General features: G+C 33.3%; 2 protein-coding genes across 4 annotated transcripts; one reads left to right on the top strand and one right to left on the bottom strand.

Annotated features, from left to right (window-relative positions):
* Positions 1–2,201: 2,201 nt before the first annotated feature.
* Positions 2,202–8,104, top strand: LOC107423768 (aberrant root formation protein 4). 2 transcript variants are annotated; one of them, XM_060817114.1, is made up of 15 exons: positions 2,202–2,360; positions 2,801–3,184; positions 3,289–3,471; positions 3,572–3,721; positions 3,822–3,894; positions 4,395–4,570; positions 4,675–4,734; positions 4,916–5,063; positions 5,206–5,265; positions 5,384–5,655; positions 5,777–5,848; positions 6,058–6,135; positions 6,243–6,440; positions 7,450–7,501; positions 7,774–8,104. In XM_060817114.1, exons 2-15 carry the CDS (start codon positions 3,095–3,097, stop codon positions 7,992–7,994), a joined length of 1,833 nt encoding a protein of 610 aa, XP_060673097.1. In that variant the 5' UTR covers positions 2,202–2,360; positions 2,801–3,094; the 3' UTR covers positions 7,995–8,104. The 2 variants fall into 2 exon arrangements, with proteins under 2 accessions (XP_060673097.1, XP_060673096.1); XM_060817113.1 differs by having other exon boundaries at positions 2,203–2,378.
* A 1,189-nt stretch (positions 8,105–9,293) lies between these two features.
* Positions 9,294–13,920, bottom strand: LOC107423762 (uncharacterized). Of its 2 annotated transcripts, XM_048476059.2 has the most exons (6): positions 13,293–13,920; positions 10,784–10,852; positions 10,409–10,471; positions 10,241–10,309; positions 9,751–10,037; positions 9,294–9,671 (listed from the first exon to the last, which is right to left on the bottom strand). In XM_048476059.2, the coding sequence occupies exons 1-5, from the start codon at positions 13,635–13,637 to the stop codon at positions 9,759–9,761; spliced, it is 825 nt and encodes a 274-aa protein (XP_048332016.1). In that variant the 5' UTR covers positions 13,638–13,920; the 3' UTR covers positions 9,294–9,671; positions 9,751–9,758. The 2 variants fall into 2 exon arrangements, with proteins under 2 accessions (XP_048332016.1, XP_048332015.1); XM_048476058.2 differs by having other exon boundaries at positions 9,294–10,037; positions 13,293–13,918.
* Between the last annotated feature and the right edge of the window lie 3,487 nt (positions 13,921–17,407).

Here is a 17,407-nt window from a genome sequence, read left to right as displayed (position 1 = left end):
ATTTCTTTTACTTTCTAAAATATGTTGTCTATTTCTATTATTTCTTTGTTCTCCTTTAAAATCTTCTCCATGTTGATTTAACTTATTATATTTTTATTGTTTGGGTTAGCTTTCTTCTGCTGTTAAAGAGTGCTTCTTCATCATTCTTTAGTGAGACCGCAGCTAGTTCTTTGATCATATTTTCTTGATCAACAAGCAAATTTTCTAATTCAATAAATGAAGGTTTGATTGGATAAGAAATAAATCTTGTAAATTTGTGTCTTAACCCATATAAAATTATTCTCCTCATTCTAGATTTTGTAATAGGAGAACCAGGATCTAATTAAGTAATTTCACAACTAAGAGTTTTTACCTTGTTAAAATAGTCATGTATTATAATGTTATGTTGTGTTGCTTGACAGCAATTCATTCTCAAGGAGCTGCAACCTTATGTCGCTCCTCCTTGAGAAGAGTTGTAAAAATGCCCTAGGCCTCTTTTGGAACTTCTACATCCCCATCTGTACTCTAACATCTCTTCTTCAATTGTAGATTTAAAGGCAAACATTGCCTTACCACCTTTAATATTCCACTTCTTCAAAGCTTCAGCATCCTGCAGTTGCTCGACTTTATTGACAACTATGATCTTCTAGAGATCTTGGCCATTCAAATATGACCTCATGCATGCCAGCTGCATACTGTAATACTGATTATTGAGCTTCTTGATGCCTCAACCAACTTGAAGGTCTCCCATTGGCAGCTCTATGCAAACTTAGTCTTTGACTACATGACCATGAACAAAAGCTCCCACAAAGTTGAACTTGGATTGCCTTATTCTGATTCCAAAAATGTTGAAGACAGAGGATTAAAGAGCAAATAAAGAAATAATTTCTATTAATTGATTTATATTAATTAATTCCATACACACAAGTGAACAACTCATATTAACATATACTCACTTGACTTTTAATGGCTCACACTAGGACACGATTGCGCACTGACATAAACCCATTTATTAACACCATTGTCACTTAATAAAAGATAGCACACTTACATAATCATTCATTCTTTTTTTTTTTTCCTGTTTTGGACAAGTACTCAAAAGACTCGTACATCATCTTTTTATACTAGTCAAATTCGGTTTTCTTTACAGACTTGGATGATTCTAGACTTAATATTTTAATTACAGATTTTTTCTCATCAATCTCTAAACATCGCTTAGAAGAAATTAAGATAGTTGTAGATTATTCTAGAGAGATCTAACTAGAGTCGGTATTGATATTTATCAACTCTTCCAGAGGGATTTCCACCACATGAACTCCTCAAACACATTCCACTAGTCTAAGCGATAAGCTATTTTAACACGAAAACTTCCAATTTTTTTCCCGAGACAAATTAACTTATCCACCAATCCTTCCTTCGTCTAGAAGATTCTTTTAATATTCTCCACTATCTTAGCATCAATGATGTAATTTAGTAAGCTTAAATCCTAAGAACCATCCCTCCTCTTCAAAGAATCAACCATTCCCACCCAGTCAACGTCTATCATTTCTCACGACTTAGGTTTAAACAATGGATTATTAGAAATCCAGGGATCCTCCCATATGTTAATGGAGCTCCCCTCTTCCACTCTAAAGCATATTTCTTCGAAAAGAAGAGACTAGAGCTTAGGATCCCAAACCATGCCTAAGAACAGCCTCTCTTCTTCATGCACTTCATAAATGAAGAGTGGGCACTATATTTCACTATATTTCGCCTTAATGGCCCTCACCTACAACCTATCCAGATTCGACTCAACATACCACCCCATCTTACCATGCAAAGCTCTATTCATTGCTCTAAGACTTCTCATCCGAAGCCCTCCATTGATCTTTGGGGAATACACCTTCTACCAAGCTACACTAATGAAACCTCTATCCTCCGCAAGTCCTCCAAAGGAAATCCCTCTCCAGCTTCTGAATGCTTTAGCACCAATTGACAGAAGTTTAAAGGAAGACATCTGTGTATAGAGGGATTGAATAAGTTACATGCTTCATCAAAGTTATTCTCCCTGCTTGTGAGATTAGATTCGCTTCCCATCCTTGCAACCTCATTTTTATTCTCTTCCTTAATTCTTCAATGGATAAACTCTTGTTCTTGTCCAAAAATAATGATTTCCGAGGTATTTATACTAGGGGAGAAAAAATGCCATGATAAGGTTTAGACATAGATATAATAACCTCATCTTGCTTATTCATTCCTGATTATAACTCCTAATCTCATTTTCTTTCTAGAAATAATCCCATGAAATAGAAATAGAAAGTGCCCCATCCACGTTTATTTTCAATTCCGCTGGTTAGTGGGTTTGGAGGGCTCCATCTTGCATCTGCTTGGCTGCTCATCTGGTTTGACACACAAACCATGTATACGTTTATTTTGTTATTATTTTTATATTTGTTTTTATAAATGTTTTCAAAATAACAGTTATTTTGAAAAGCATTTTTAGAAAACAATGGTTAAATATCTTACGTTTATTTTTAAAATACAATTTTCAGAGGTTTATTAGTAGTACTGGCAATAAATATTTATTTAAAAACAAAGAAAGAAAATATTGCTGCAAGTAATGATTTTCCATTAAAAAAAATTTCCACATAATTTCAATTAGTGCTGCAACGTAATTTTTTATGTACGACTACTTTAGGAGAAAAATTGCATAAGTTTTTGCCAAGCTGAAAAATAAAAAATAAAAAATAAAAAATAAAAAGAAATAAGGAGAAGGTGCTAAACAAAAAATTCCTGGTGATAAAAAATGTTGAAAATTATTTTCTTTGCTCTTTTCTCGCAGGATCACAGCAACCAAACAGAGCAGAGAGAATCAAGCGGAGTGGCACTTAAATTGAATCTTTAGGAGCGCCACAATCAGCAACGCCGCCATATCATCACGCTCTTACTTCACTGGCCCGTCAACCCCCCTTGGCAGCCAAAAAAAAAAATCTTCCCAGAATCTTCTTCTTTCTTCTTGGAAATGAATATGGTTGAAAAGCACAGTAGCAAGACCTCCATGGCCTGACAAGCAGCTCCACCGCCAAAGAATCAAGAATCAATTTCACCGAAAACAGGGTTTGGTAAATCACAACCAATGTCAGAAGGCAATCACAGTCTTTCCAAACCAGAGCTTCTACAACCCTCAGAATCTCGTCTCCAACAGATCCTAAACTCGTTATCCAAAGTAAGAAGCCACTTTGCTTTTTACCATCTGCAACTCAAAACAAAACCCAGTTCTAAAAATTTACAAAGTTTTCAATTTTTATTTTTTTTTTAATTTCTACTCAGTCAGTTGAAGGAGGAGATGAAGACCTTGACCAATCTCGAAGCTCGGTATTGGATTTAATCGACTTCCTTAATTCAATATCAGATGCTGCTCTATCTTACCCAGAAAACGGAAATGCACAAAACACTGCCTTTGAAGTTCTCTCCCAAGTTTATCAATATATATGTTCTCCTTCTACAGACCAGGTTTCATCTTTTTTTTTTTTCCTTTTTTTTTTTATATAAATATCCATTTTGGTTTTGTTTTGTCGACGGTTTTGTATATTGATGGGGGAATGGTGGGCAGGGAATTCTTGATGTGCTTTCTTTCGAGTTGCCTAAAGCAGCTGCGAGGTTTGCGGATATCTCTGATAGATGCTTGGAGGTTGCTGGCAATGTGATTGATCGGTTTGTTTCCATGTGTAGTCCTCGAGACATGCTTTCCGTTCTTTGCGATGTGGGTTATTTTATTATGCGATGTTTTGCTGTTTGTTTCTGCTTATCTATAATTTTTATGTTCCCAGTTTCTCACTGATGTTTTATTGTAATTGCACCAGGCATTAGATTCCCCAAGTGAAACAATCAAGGTTTCTGGTTATTTTACTCCTCTTCTAACTGGGCTTTCTAAAGGTAATTACTTTAAAATGGGTTCTTTAATTATTGTGTGATATTGATTTTTTGTTTAGTATGTCTGAAGAGCTGGAGATTGTTGTCCGTAATTGCTATCATGTTTTGCAGTATACTCAAAGCACCTGGGGAGACTTTTTCTGTAAGGAGATTGGTTTTGCTAGGGGACTTTTTATGTTTGCTAGAAAGATTGCGAACTCTATGTCATGTTGTTTTGCCTAAATACTATGAATTGTGTATAAACGGTGTCAAAGCTGCTGTTCATCCTTCTTTTTTTTTTCTCCCCCCCATCTCAGAATTTGAAAAATTGTTGGTGAATATTCAATTTGTATTTCAATGTTTCTTTATGTTTACAAGAAAGATTGCTAATTTTTGTCATGTTATTTTGTTTAAACATGAATTGGCTGTGTACAAAAGATGTCAAAGATTCTCTCCATCTTTATTTACTTTAACTCGTAGACATTTGAGAAAAATCGTTGGTGAATATTCATTTTGCGTTTCAGTGTTTCTTTCCATACAGAGGCGTCACTTTGAGCAAGTAAAAGTTGCAGTTCCTGTTATCCTTAAAGTTCTGAAGGCAATCTCTTTTGAGTCAGATGTCAAAGATACAGAATTAGAGGACCTTTTTGACGCAGCTCTTGGCATTGCCACTTCAATACATGCCGTTTGTACAAAGTTGGTCTGTGACTCTTCAAGATGATGTTTGTTCTTGCATCATTAGATTATCTGATGCCTCTTAAATTTCTCTATTAGGTTTTAATTGTATCGTGACCTTTGCAACAGGAGGGCATAGTAAATGAAAAACTCCATGCTCTACTTGGTCTTTATGTCCTGCAAATCATGGTTTGCCTTTCTGAATCTAGTAGAAGTTCCTTTCACTGTTCATTATTATTACCTATATCACAGCTTAAAAATTAAGTCTTTGACTAATTTCACTGTCTTCCTTCTCAATTTTCTTAGTGGTTTTTTTTTTTTTTTCTTTTCCAATTTTTAATTGTTTCTTAATCATGCACTTATTGTGCAGGCTCTTGTTTCAGTTTGTATAGGCTATAAAGTTTTAAGTTCTGCCTTGTTGCCACAATTGTCAAGTTTCTTTCCATATTGTGGTTTGTCTTATCTTGGTTTAATAACTGGATCTGATGTTGACAGAATGACTAGCATTGCTATTGGAGGTAAGCTCTCTGCTACAAAATTTCTACCAAGCTATTGCTTGATAAGGTGTTCTTTCCATTTCCATTTATAACCAAGCTATTGCTTGATAAGGTGTTCTTTCCATTTCCATTTATAACCTTTCTTTTTTCCTTATATCCACAGAGGATGAAGAAGATTATATGAGTTATTTAACCTATGTCAAACATGGTGCATCGATTTCAGGTTAGATTTTTTGCCAATACAATTTCTTTATTCTTGTTGAACTACCGGACTTTGTATCTATTGTTTAACTTCATACCTCTATTCATCTTTTTTTTCTTGACATTTTTGCTCGTTAAAGTCATTTGGGGCCATATATCTGATGGAGCTGTCATAGCTGCTAAGGAGAATTTGATTGCTGTCAAGGATGAACTTCGAAATGACCAGACTAAAAGGTGGCAAGCTATTGGCATGTTAAAGCATGTATTTGCTTCTCTTAGTCTTCCATGGAAATTAAAAGAGCACGCGATCGACTTCTTGCTTTGCATTATGGATGGAAATATCTCCCAGATGTATAATGATGAAGACACTGACTACTCATCATACATGCCTAGTCTTTTTGCTGCTCTGAAGGTTGTCTTTTGCCATTTTAAGAGTAAAATCATCATTAAAATTCTAATTTTTCGTAGGGGAAGTGAATCTTATATATATATATATATATATATATGTTTTTCTGGTTTCAAAAATATTTCAGGCTGTTCAAAGGGTCATCATGGATGCATCAGATACATTGCAAAGGAGAAAAGCTTTTGATGCATTCAGAAAGGTAAAATTTTTGTATTGTTTAATATTTGACGTTGTAGACATTTGATAATTTTCATAGAAAGTAATCTGCTGGTCGAAATTGAGCTATATGCTTGTCACCGAGCACTTTTATAATAAAGATTAGTATGGAACATACTCTGCATGCATTTTTACAACTAATCTGAATGTACCAATCTGTATTGCTTACATTTTTTTGCCATCCAAGACCAGGTACTTGCTGATATTCCTACTTCTCAGAGGTTTGACATTTTAAAAGCTTTAATCACTAATAGTAACTCTTCCTCTATGGTAAAATCTCTTGACCCAGTTTTGATGATTTGTATGTTTGATATTTGTTCAATCTAATCTTGAATCTACATGATTTATATTTTCTTTTTCAATTTTATGTTTTACAGATAGCAATCCTTTTAGATATTGTCAAAGGGGAAATGCACATGGAAATTTGCAAAAGAGAAAATGATATAACTATAGACACACAGAATCAAGTAAAGCATCGTACATTCTTTTGGACTGCCAGTGTCCTTGAATTGGTGGAGTTGGTTTTGAGGCCCCAAAAGGGAGGACCTCCATCCCTTCCTGAGCAAGGAGATGCGGTATCTCTTTAACTCTCTTTGTCAATTGTTTGAAATTTAATTTGACATGCTTAAAATTTTTTTGCGTAGGTATGAATTTATTATGTCTTTAAATCAACATCAAGTGAAAATTTTACCATATATTGCTATGACATCCATATATGGACTTCCCCACCATATATGTTGTTTTCAGGAGAACTGAACTCCTTGGCTGTGTCTAACATTTCTGCATGGCATAAATCTAACGGAGTTCAATTTTTATCATCCAGATCCTGTTCCCTTCTATTAAAAATTTTTACAACAACTTCTGATTCTTTTTTTGTTTACATTTTATTGGTCCATGATTAATGGGTCAGGCCTTTTTTGGTTTAGATGCATTGTACCATAAAAAAGTTTCTTGGAAATTTAGGTTCTTGGTTTGATTTAAAATGGCACTGAAGATTATATTTTCTATCTGGTTACGATTTTAATTTACAATCCATGCACTAATTACTTTTCATGTCTTATTTCTTTCTTTCTTTATATTTCCACTGCTGTAGCTGACAGCTAGGATTTCAAATATAAGTTCCTTTTTGTTTCAGGCTATCTAATTTTCGTTCTTTTTCACTTGTTAGTTATAACTTCATTATTTATGATATTGGCATCATATTATGTTGAAATTATTTGTCAACACAAAATATTATCCGTGTCATTTTATCGTATTCAAACTTTATTTTCTCTTTGCACATAACTGGCCTACTCGGTCACTAGAAAAAAGGCGTTAAAGTGCCCCCGCTGACCTTAGATATTTTGGCTATATTCCTCAGTCAAAGAGTATTAAGGTCTAAGTTGATGAGAAATACAGAGAAAGCATAAAATTGTGAATCATCTTTTGCAGGCTAATAGTTACATTTCTTGCACATTCAGCCTTATTGTAAAGTTATCTATCCTTGAGTGTATATGTTAGCATTTTAAACTAATATTATAAATTGATGTCTTAAATGGTCAAGCTTTGATAAACTTTGACATCTTCTGTATTAATGCTTCCCAGGTTCTATCTGCACTCAATCTATATCGATTTATATTAATAACGGAGTCCACAGGTAATACACAGCATTGTAAACTATGAAAACATAGGAAGATGTGTTAACAACAATGCCATTTTATCTCTTTGCATTCATATGCTTATTTGTTATGTCAGTTTACTCCTAATCGTTTTGTAACTCTTGTATTTTAGTAGAAAGAAAATAAGTGAACTTGTCTTCTTTCTTACCGTAACCAATAAAAAACATGGTTTCTATGAAAGAAAAACAATTAGAGTTCAGGCTGGTTATATGTCATTTTGTAATGCAAACTCTGGTTAAATTATGAACAGGAAAGACAAATTACACAGGAGTATTGTCCAAAAGCAATTTGCAGAAGACCTACAACGAATGGCTTTTACCTCTTAGAACCCTGGTGACGGGCATTATGGCAGAGAGCAAGAGTGATTGCGATCAACTCGCAGTAGACATTGTTTGTAGCTTAAACCCAGTTGAATTAGTTCTGTACAGATGTATTGAGCTTGTTGAAGAAAAGTTGAAGCACTCTACATGAGTTGTCACCTATATGTAGTATAAAATGGTAGAGATGGTTATGTCCTTGAAATTTTTATCATGTAAGGAAAAATATTTGGATTTTGGAATAGACAGTCTCAACTTCTTTAACCATTCTTTTTCCCAATGGTGGTGATTAGCGAACGCAATGTATACACCAAGTCTCTTATTAGGACCATGTAGTGTAGGAATATTTGGTTTTCGATTTAATTGGGTTAGGTGTATTTTTCAAAAAAACTTTAAAAAGTTTTTTTTTTTAATTATTATTATTATGGTTAATAAACTACTATGTATATTTTCTAGTTTTTTTTAAACTGTTTCATTATTTAATTTATTCTACAGTATCAATGATATCATTGGTGTTTTTTGTTTTATGAAATATCTTTGGTGAAACAATAATCAAATTTGTTATCAAATAACGTAATAATGTGGTAATATTTTATTAATTCATTTGTTAATTAATTTAAAATTTTATTAATTAATATTTAGATTTATATGAATATATAGTCAATAACAATTTAATATTTATATTTAATAAATAAACTGGATAAATATTTTAAATAGTTGATATGGCCATGCTTAGCACGTGCTCCGTTTAATGTGTTAGTCTAGCATTTACTTTTTCTTTTTCTGATGAATAACTTTTTTTTTATTTTTTTTTATTTTTTGGGTTTTTGGTAATAGGTCGAGCATTCATTTCCTTTCCTCAGTCTCCAAATTTTTTTATAATTTTCTGTCCCAGTATATATAGTTCAATTTCCGTCTTATTTTTCTTTTTTTTTTATTTAAAAAAGGAAAAAAGGAACACGTCAACCTGTCAAAATCTCTGGAACTACCACTATAATACAAAAGTAGGTTGGCTGAAACTGAAATCCAAAGTTGAAAAAGGGTTAGAAATAAAAAGTAAAATACAACAGATTCTGAGCCAGATTGGTGGCCTGCCTTCTTCCTCAAAAGGCGCAATCGAATACCAGCACCACCACCACCGATTTCAATCAATTGGGCCCTCCCTTCGAAGTCTCATCCCATTAGGATCTTTTTCACTCGAAGCCCAAACCATGTGCTTCTTTCCCTCATTTACAACTATCATTTTTTTTTTTTTTATTTCAACTATAATATAGAGATTTATCAGAGGCTATTTACATACATATACATATATATACAGAGAGAGAGAGAGAGTGACATTATAACAATAACAGACTATTTTAAACCGAGAAGAAAGAAAACCACTAAAAGAATAAATGGCAAACCAGAAAGCGGAAGGACATAATTGTAAAAATGAATAGTCCAACTGCCAATGTTTTTTTTTTTTTTTTTTTTTTTAATACCTACAAAGAATAATACAATTTAGGTTTTTCTTCTTCTACACAAAAACCCAAAATGAAAGTAACGAGTCTTTACTCCAAAGAATCCGAGGAAAAAAAAGTAGGAAGTAGGAACCCTCTGTGGACATAAATAGAGGCTTACATACTACTTTTGTTAGCTGCTGCTTTTTCACTACCACTAACCTGCAGAACTATCTTCCATCACCCTTCAACTTCAATTGCCCTTCCAATCCAACCTCCAAATTCCAAGAATTGGAAGCAAATAGCCAGTTGAATTTTATATAATATCCTTCACTTCATTTTAGGATATACTTGATATTTCGAACACTTGGGTCCTCCTTTTCGTGATGTTTCTGGCAAATAAACTTCATCAAGCTTAGAGATCATATATATATTCTCTCATTGGCAGAACAGAAAAACAATCAAACACACCATTTTCCTCAGCTCATCCCACAGAAGGTTTCAGCACCGAAATCATCCTCGGATGGTGCCATATTTAGATCCGGTAGCAAGAAACTATTCCCGGTAAAGTCGGCCTTTGATGCATCACAAAAATCTGATTGTGAATTATCGTCTTGTACGGTGGCACGCGTATTTAAGTGAGAAGGAACATTGCCAAGAGGAGAGCCTATTCTCTGGTGCAGTTGACCAGCAATTGCTTTCTCGAGTCCATCAACACTTGCTTTCAAATGTTTAGAAGAATGCATCTCAAAGTCCAGCTGCAAAAGAAAGAAACGAATGTTATCAAAAGAGCCATAAACAAAGCTTAAACCTTTACGTTGCTTATTTATTTATTTATTTATTTTCTATCTCCCCTATAAAGTTCTACTTGTGATATGTAGATCACTCTGTTTTGAATTTAATATGAGAGGCATAAGGAGGGAGAAAAAGGTTAATAAAGGATAAAGAAAAGTAAAATCACCTTCATCCTCTTCAAACTTTCATTTTTTGCTCGCTGTTCCTTAAAGGTTGCCCTTAGTGTTGCCAATTCCTGTTCAATGCCCCAAGTTTTTAATTAGTTAAAAGGAGGAACACAGCTGGGAAACGAAAAGAAAGGAAAAAAAGAAAGAAGGAAGCATCATGACAACACCTTTCTAAGATACACCCTTTCCTTGAGAAGCGAACCTTCTTCCTCTTTTAGCTCAGCAAATGTCTACATATGTCAATAATTACGGATTAGGACAGATTTGAAATCCATATTTAAATTATTATTATTTTTTTTTTTAGAAAAAAAAAAAAAGAAAAAAAAAATCATATACTGACCAAATAATTAATGAGTCCTAAATCATTTTTGAAGAATTTTGACAAACCCATCAATTATTCTACAAATGATCTAAGAGAAAATAAAATAAAATAAAGGAGGTGCTTGGACATCCAGTTAAATTTCAATTTTATCTTTTGAATGTGAAAATTTGTGAAATAGACCAGCCAAAAAAGGAGAAATATTTAATGCATTCGTATTTACCTTTTTTCTTCTTGAACCTTTGGTGGTGCTAGCGGTGGTATTGGTAGCTAATTCATTTGCTGAAGTACCCTGAAAATATCCATGGAAACGTGCTTTAGACTACAACCAGCAAAAGCCAAAGCTAAAATGAAATATATTTCGCACCTAGCAGAGCCAAGAAGTACATGGTATGCTTAAATGAAAAAAAACTGAAACACGTAAACAAAAACTCCAGGAAACTTCCAACATCTCATTTCCTCATTCTTTTAGGTGTAAAACACCCAAGTTCAATTCCAAAATGGGTTTCGATTTAATTCTTCAAACAACAAAGGTTCACATCCTCCAAAAAAAAAAATATATATCAAGCTATGCAACCCACCCAAGACGAAAGTTACTGTTGTAGTTTTTGGACCATTTCATTTCAATTAACTAAACAAAATAATCACCTTGACTGAGGGCCAAATCCCCCGCATACCCAAGCACTTAAAACAAAGAAATTTCATTTTTCCTCCCAAAAGATGAGCCTTCCATTAGAAACAGTTGGGACCCATTGAAAAAGAAGAAAGAACAAAAACAAAAAAGAAAGAGTAATGAAAATTCACATTTCAAAACACATCCTGATCCAAACGTTTTCAAACAGAGAGACCAAAAACACTGGCATCCATTCCCGCAGCCACCCCCCACTAAAAAGTCCACGCGCGCGTATGTGTGTGTTTGGTTTGCCAGCTTCCCAAATCCCAAGCAATTATTGTTCGCTTGGAGCGGTGCATGATTCATTGATTTGCTCCTCTGACTTTGTTTTTTCTTTTAATAAAAACCCCTGTTTGGGACTTTTCTTCATCCTCATCTCTCTCGCTTGGAATTTCCCATACCCTTTTTTTGCTTTTCTCCATCAAACCACTCATCGCAAACCACATCATCAACCTCCACGTCACGACACATGCCAATCATCCGAATCTATTTTTAATTCAAATTAAAAATAATTATTATTATTATTTTTGTTCAAAATCTGTTGGCTCACGTGACTTGCTCACAAGCTCTTTTCCCTTCAAAAACTCTAATAAAAATATTTTGCCTTCCTCCATCGCATGCTGACAACAATCCGCGCCACCTCTTTTCACTCTCCCAAAATCCAAAAACTCACTCTTCCCACCAATCAACGGCCCACACTCATTCAACATTTATTGCAAAGAATTTATAAGATTAGATCCGACACGTACAAAAGCAAAGAGCAGGACCTTCACCAGCCAGATACTCACAGATGGCAAAATGATATCAAAGACCCGGCTAGGTTGCCCACTATACCCGCGCGCATACAATCATTTCCCACAACAACAAAATCAGAAAAACCCAAAAATTAAAAAAATAAAAATAAAAATAAATAAATAAGCCTAAAGGAAGCAAAACTCCCCCACTAACATCACAACGCCATAAACCACCAAACCAAAACCCTCTTTCCTTGGGCCCCACCCTCTTTCCTAAATAGGGGCCCACATCAAACACACCTCACTTTTCTTTTGCCCCAAATACCCCTTTCTCCTTACAACGTGTCATACAGTTTTGACTCTGCGAGATGGTAATTTCACCCAAAGTAAAAAGTGCCGATGAAAAAAAAAAAAAAAAAAAGAAAGAAATTGGAACAATAAAGAGAAAGATCGTCTAAGGGAAGCTTCGGGGTTCTTGCTGTGAGGAAAGTGGGGTCACAACGTGCAAGAATATTTTCTCTGACAGAACTGTCCCTCCTATGCATTTTCTGCAGTTTTTTTTCAAGGGTGTTTCCGTCAACTCAACACCCTCGAACAAGAATGACAGGTGACCGGAAAAAGGGGCGAGTTGAAAACGTGAACAGCTTTCAATCTGCTGACATCACATGCATAGTAATATCGAAATCTACAGGGGGGTATTTTGGTCATAAAAAGTTCAAAATTTAGACATCGCCGTTGAACTTAATCCTTAACAACCGGCATTTACCACCGTCAACCGGCAACGGCGGATGTAAAACCTTTTTTTTCCAGCAGTAGAAAGCAAACGGATCGTTTGGAAAGACAGATTTACCCTTCCCAAATGCGAAGAGGTATTTTTCATTTTTCGTCAGCTGAAGTACAACGACGATGCCTGAATCGGAAACGACGACAACGAGCTTTCAAATTAAATTAAAAAAAAGGAAGAAAAACGATGATGACAAGGCAAATAAGGAAATAATCGAACAGGGGCAAAACGGTCAGGAGTAGGGAAAAAAAACAGCCATTAGGATAGAAAATTGCAAGGAATGTCCCGTCTGTGGATTTACGAAGTCACATCCAGAAAAAAAACAGACGGCAAAACCAACCTACCGAAACTCCGACGTCAAAACCATAACTAACAGCAGTTACATGTGTGCAGTCCTCGAGGTCAACCAGAAGAAAGGCAAAACTCCGACGACACAGAGGTCAAAGTGGCCGGAAATCTGAAACCATCGTCGGCACTAAAACGCAAAAAAAAAGAAAAAAAAAAAAGAGAGAGAGAAAAAGAAAGAGAGAGAGAGAAGAACCTTGGATCTGGGATTCGACGAAGAACGACTGACGACGGGACGGCTAGACTCTTCGAATCCATCACCGGTACCGGAAGGAGAGGCACCGCCGCTCCACGAGAGCGGCGTCGTAGGACTACATCTGGTGGAATCGCCGCGTTTCCTCTGAGCGTCGCACCTCGCTGCCTTCGAACGCGGCATCCTGACACTCCACCTGAGCGGAAACATCACCGATGACGGCGGCGGCGAAGAAGAAAGCGAAGATTTGAGTGGCGAAGCGGCCTGCGACTGCTTGAGACGCACAAGCAGCTCCACGACGAGCATGTCGTCGGTCATAGCCGCTCTCATCCACTCGTCTTTCGCCATCGTATCCAAAAAGCCTTTGTCGTTCCAAGCTCTGAGAGAGAGATAGAGAGGAAGAGAGGCTAGAGAGAGAGAGAGAGAGAGAGAGAGAGAGGAGGGTGGCGAAGAAATGTGAGAGAGAGAGAGAGAGAGAGAGAAGTTGAAAAGGGCAAGGACTAACAAAGACGGGTTTTTATGTGTGTGTTGTGTGTATATATATATTATAAATAAATAATAAAATTAAAAAAGAAAAAGAAAAGAAATAAATAGGGAGGAGGGGTATTTTTTGTGTGGTAGTCACTGATGATGAAGAGAAGGTGGAGCAGATTCCAGTTATTCGTTTTTGTTCTTCGTAGTTGTTTGTTGAGGGTGGGTGGGTCTCTCTGGGCCTATCGAGCTCTGACTCTTTCTTTTTCTTTCTGGGTCCCACCGTGCCATGTGGCGCTGACAAGATTGAGATTGTGTTTGGGGTTTTGGGGTTTTCTTGGGCTGTACAAAACCGATTACCGAACACCGAATACCGATCCATGGCTCCTCCTCCTCTTCTATATGCTCAAATCGGAGAAAAAGCATGACCTATTCAAGCTTTTCGGCTTCAACCTATTTTGTACGGTTTTGTCCAACAAAAAAACAAAAACAAAAACCAAAAAAAAAAAAAAACTATTCGTACGGTTTAAAATTTCTGGCAAAAATTTATTTGATATTGGTCCTCTTCAAATAAATCCGTTTTAAATTTTTTTTTTTTGGAAAAAAATTTAATATCAAAAAACCTATCCGTTTTACATTTTTTTTTAAATAAATATCAAAAAACCTATTAGGAGTGAAAATAGAAAATAGCCCGAGGCTCATGAGAGACATCGTTTACAAATGCCCCTAAGTTTGTATTTTAAGAAAATAGAAAAATAGAAAGAAAAAAATTCAAATATATATATAGTTAGAATCACGTGACTTAAAAGTAGAATATCACCTTGAAACTGAGATGTCCAAAACAGATAAGAGAGGCAGGGAGACTAGAAGAATTGACAGAGAAAATAGGGAGGGAGAATACACAGAGAATGGAGAAGACATTTTTCAAAATTGACAAACACTTTAGCAAAAGTAACCCAAAAATATATATATATATATATATATAAATTATCGTAGTATATTTCTATCACAGTTGACAATGATTTTCAAGAGCATGCATGGTATCTTAAGGTTCACTTTTTTCTTTTAACTATTGATGCTATTAATTTATCATATAACTGATAATTAGAGTATCTAATTGTATCAAATAGCAATGATTTCGTAATTTTATTGTATGTTCCCATCCTAATATATGTAGAATTTAATATATATATATATATATATATATAATATTTGTATTATATTGGAGATGAAGGATGAATTTGATATATATATATATATATATATGTAATATTTGTATTATATTGGAGATGAAGGATTATACTTCGAGTCAATTGCTAACTGAATATTGGGCTATTTGTGCAAAAAGTCGGGTTTTTTTTTTTTCATATATTATAGATTGAGAGATTTGAACTTGCACCATTATAAAAAATAAAAAAAATAAAAAACTATTTATTTTTATTATTGTATTGTCTTTAAAAAGATAATAAAATCATTTACTGAATTTATCAAGTGAAATTGATTCAATTGATAAATAATTCACATCTATAAATTCGTTCAAAACACCAAAATAAGGAAAAAAAATTATTATAAATAATTAAAAAAAAAAACAGTAAAACTACAAAAGATACACTCCATGTCAAAATAATAAAAAATTCAACTTTCTTCTTATTTTAGCTGGTTAACAAATCTAATGTATTTCTACATCATATTCATAGTCAATTAAGCAATTAGTTTTTTTTTATCATTTACAACAATTTTTTCCCTCATTCTAATATCTTGAACACACAATCATGTTCTCGAAGGCAAAATTATTTCAAGGAGCAATATTGGATTTAAAATGTTTATTTATAAAATGATTTTAACTCTATCGGACCTAAGGTTATCTTTTAAGTTTCAAAAAAGACAATATACTTTGGTTGTATCATATGCTATAATTATTAATAAGAGCCAAGGTCAATCTCTTTCGCATGTCGGAATTTATCTTAAAAAATTAATTTTTAGTGATGGACAATTATATGTTGCAGTCTCTAGAGTTACAAATAATAATGATTGAAGATATTAATTTGTGATGAAGATAGAGAACCTACCAATTCAACCACTAATGTCGTCTTCAAAGAAATTTTTCAAAATTTGGATTAGTTATGTTAAATCTAAAGTTTTAGTTTAATATTATTTTTATAATATTTTATATTTGATTTGATTATAATTTTTTTTTATAATTTATTATCAAAATAATGTATTGCAATCATATATGCCGTGCATCGCACGGGTATGTATCTAGTAGCTTATCAATTGAACTAACTTCATCTGAAAAATTGCAATTAGTTGTTCAACTTGAAAGTTTTAAAAAACTCATATAAATTTTGAAAGTTACAATTACATATATAAATATATATATATATATATATAGATATATGTGTGTGTGTATTTTTATGGAATAATTATATATATGCTAATTAATTAATTTTAAACTATACAAGTAATTGTATATGCTCTAAAGCTTGGGGGTTAATTAATTTTGCATCTTTTTTTCTTTTTTTTTGTCACTTCTAAAATTACAAAAATCCTTGATGCACATATGTAAGTTTTAACTTACGAATATATACATAAAAATGATGGTTTTGAAAGAAATTGTCATTTAGCAGTTATACATTGAAGAATATTTTAAAAAAAATCATTGTTTTAATATATATATTCTAAATTAAAAAATTGTAGATATCTACATAATAAATAAATAAAAAATCTATATGTATATGGCAGAATTATAATCTCTTATATGTCTTGCAGCCTAGCAATAAACTGATGAACACTACAAATTGGACTCATCTTAGTAATTGAACTGGTTGTCTTTATGGATTTACTTATCCATATTAGTTTTTTAATATTATGGATTTTAAAAATAAAATAGTTAACATTTGTAGCCCTATTTGCAAGAAAAATAAATAAATAAAAATCAATAAACAAAAAATAATGAAATATAAAACAGATTATTTAGTAATAATTTGAACATCTACATTTGCATGTCTCACATAATAAAATCAACATGTCTCACCTAATAAATTATAAGATATCTGGATGATATATAAATATATTTATACGCTTAATTTCAACATATTTATTTGCTGAAATTGTATGATTATAACTAATTTGGGGCAACCATATTTTACGGGCAGTCAATGTGAGAGTTTTGTAGTTTGAGATATATTAACAAACACATGTAGTTCTTTTGAGAGATAAAACATGCGTAAACCATACTTTTAACTTTAAAAATAGTATGTAAATAATAGATATTGACAAGCAACAAAATGATTTAGTAAAAACTTTTATTTTATGACTTATCTGTTAGGAACTTGGCATATTTAATCTCTTTTGTTAACTACTATTAGCAGAAACCTGTACTTGATCCTGTTTGTGAATATATATATATATAATGTTGTATGCTTAGATATATTATTTAAACTTAACCATATCTTTGAATCTTACATTTGAAGTAATAAGATTAGAAAGTGAAGTTTTAATGAAGAAAACATTAGAACATCTTGATAAGAGAATTTTTGTATATAAATAATAATAATAATAATAAATCAATGTATAGTTATTTTTATACATTATTAAATAAAAGCCATATATATAGAGAGAATTATGCAATAGAGTCCTCTTTATAA

The sequence above is a fragment of the Ziziphus jujuba genome, chromosome 5 (assembly GCF_031755915.1).
Source record: "Ziziphus jujuba cultivar Dongzao chromosome 5, ASM3175591v1".
Classification (NCBI taxonomy): domain Eukaryota; kingdom Viridiplantae; phylum Streptophyta; class Magnoliopsida; order Rosales; family Rhamnaceae; genus Ziziphus; species Ziziphus jujuba.
This window is presented reverse-complemented; position numbering and strand designations above follow the sequence as displayed.

Coding starts and splice junctions, on each gene's coding strand:
- LOC107423768 (XM_060817114.1), top strand. CDS start 3,095: ATGTCAGAAGGCAATCACAGTCTTTCCAAACCAGAGCTTCTACAACCC. Junction 3,722..3,821: donor TGCTTTCCGTTCTTTGCGAT/GTGGGTTATTTT, acceptor TAATTGCACCAG/GCATTAGATTCCCCAAGTGA. Junction 5,656..5,776: donor GTCTTTTTGCTGCTCTGAAG/GTTGTCTTTTGC, acceptor AAAATATTTCAG/GCTGTTCAAAGGGTCATCAT.
- LOC107423762 (XM_048476059.2), bottom strand. CDS start 13,637: ATGGCGAAAGACGAGTGGATGAGAGCGGCTATGACCGACGACATGCTC. Junction 10,853..13,292: donor CGTCGAATCCCAGATCCAAG/GTTCTTCTCTCT, acceptor GGATATTTTCAG/GGTACTTCAGCAAATGAATT. Junction 10,310..10,408: donor AAAGGGTGTATCTTAGAAAG/GTGTTGTCATGA, acceptor GGCATTGAACAG/GAATTGGCAACACTAAGGGC.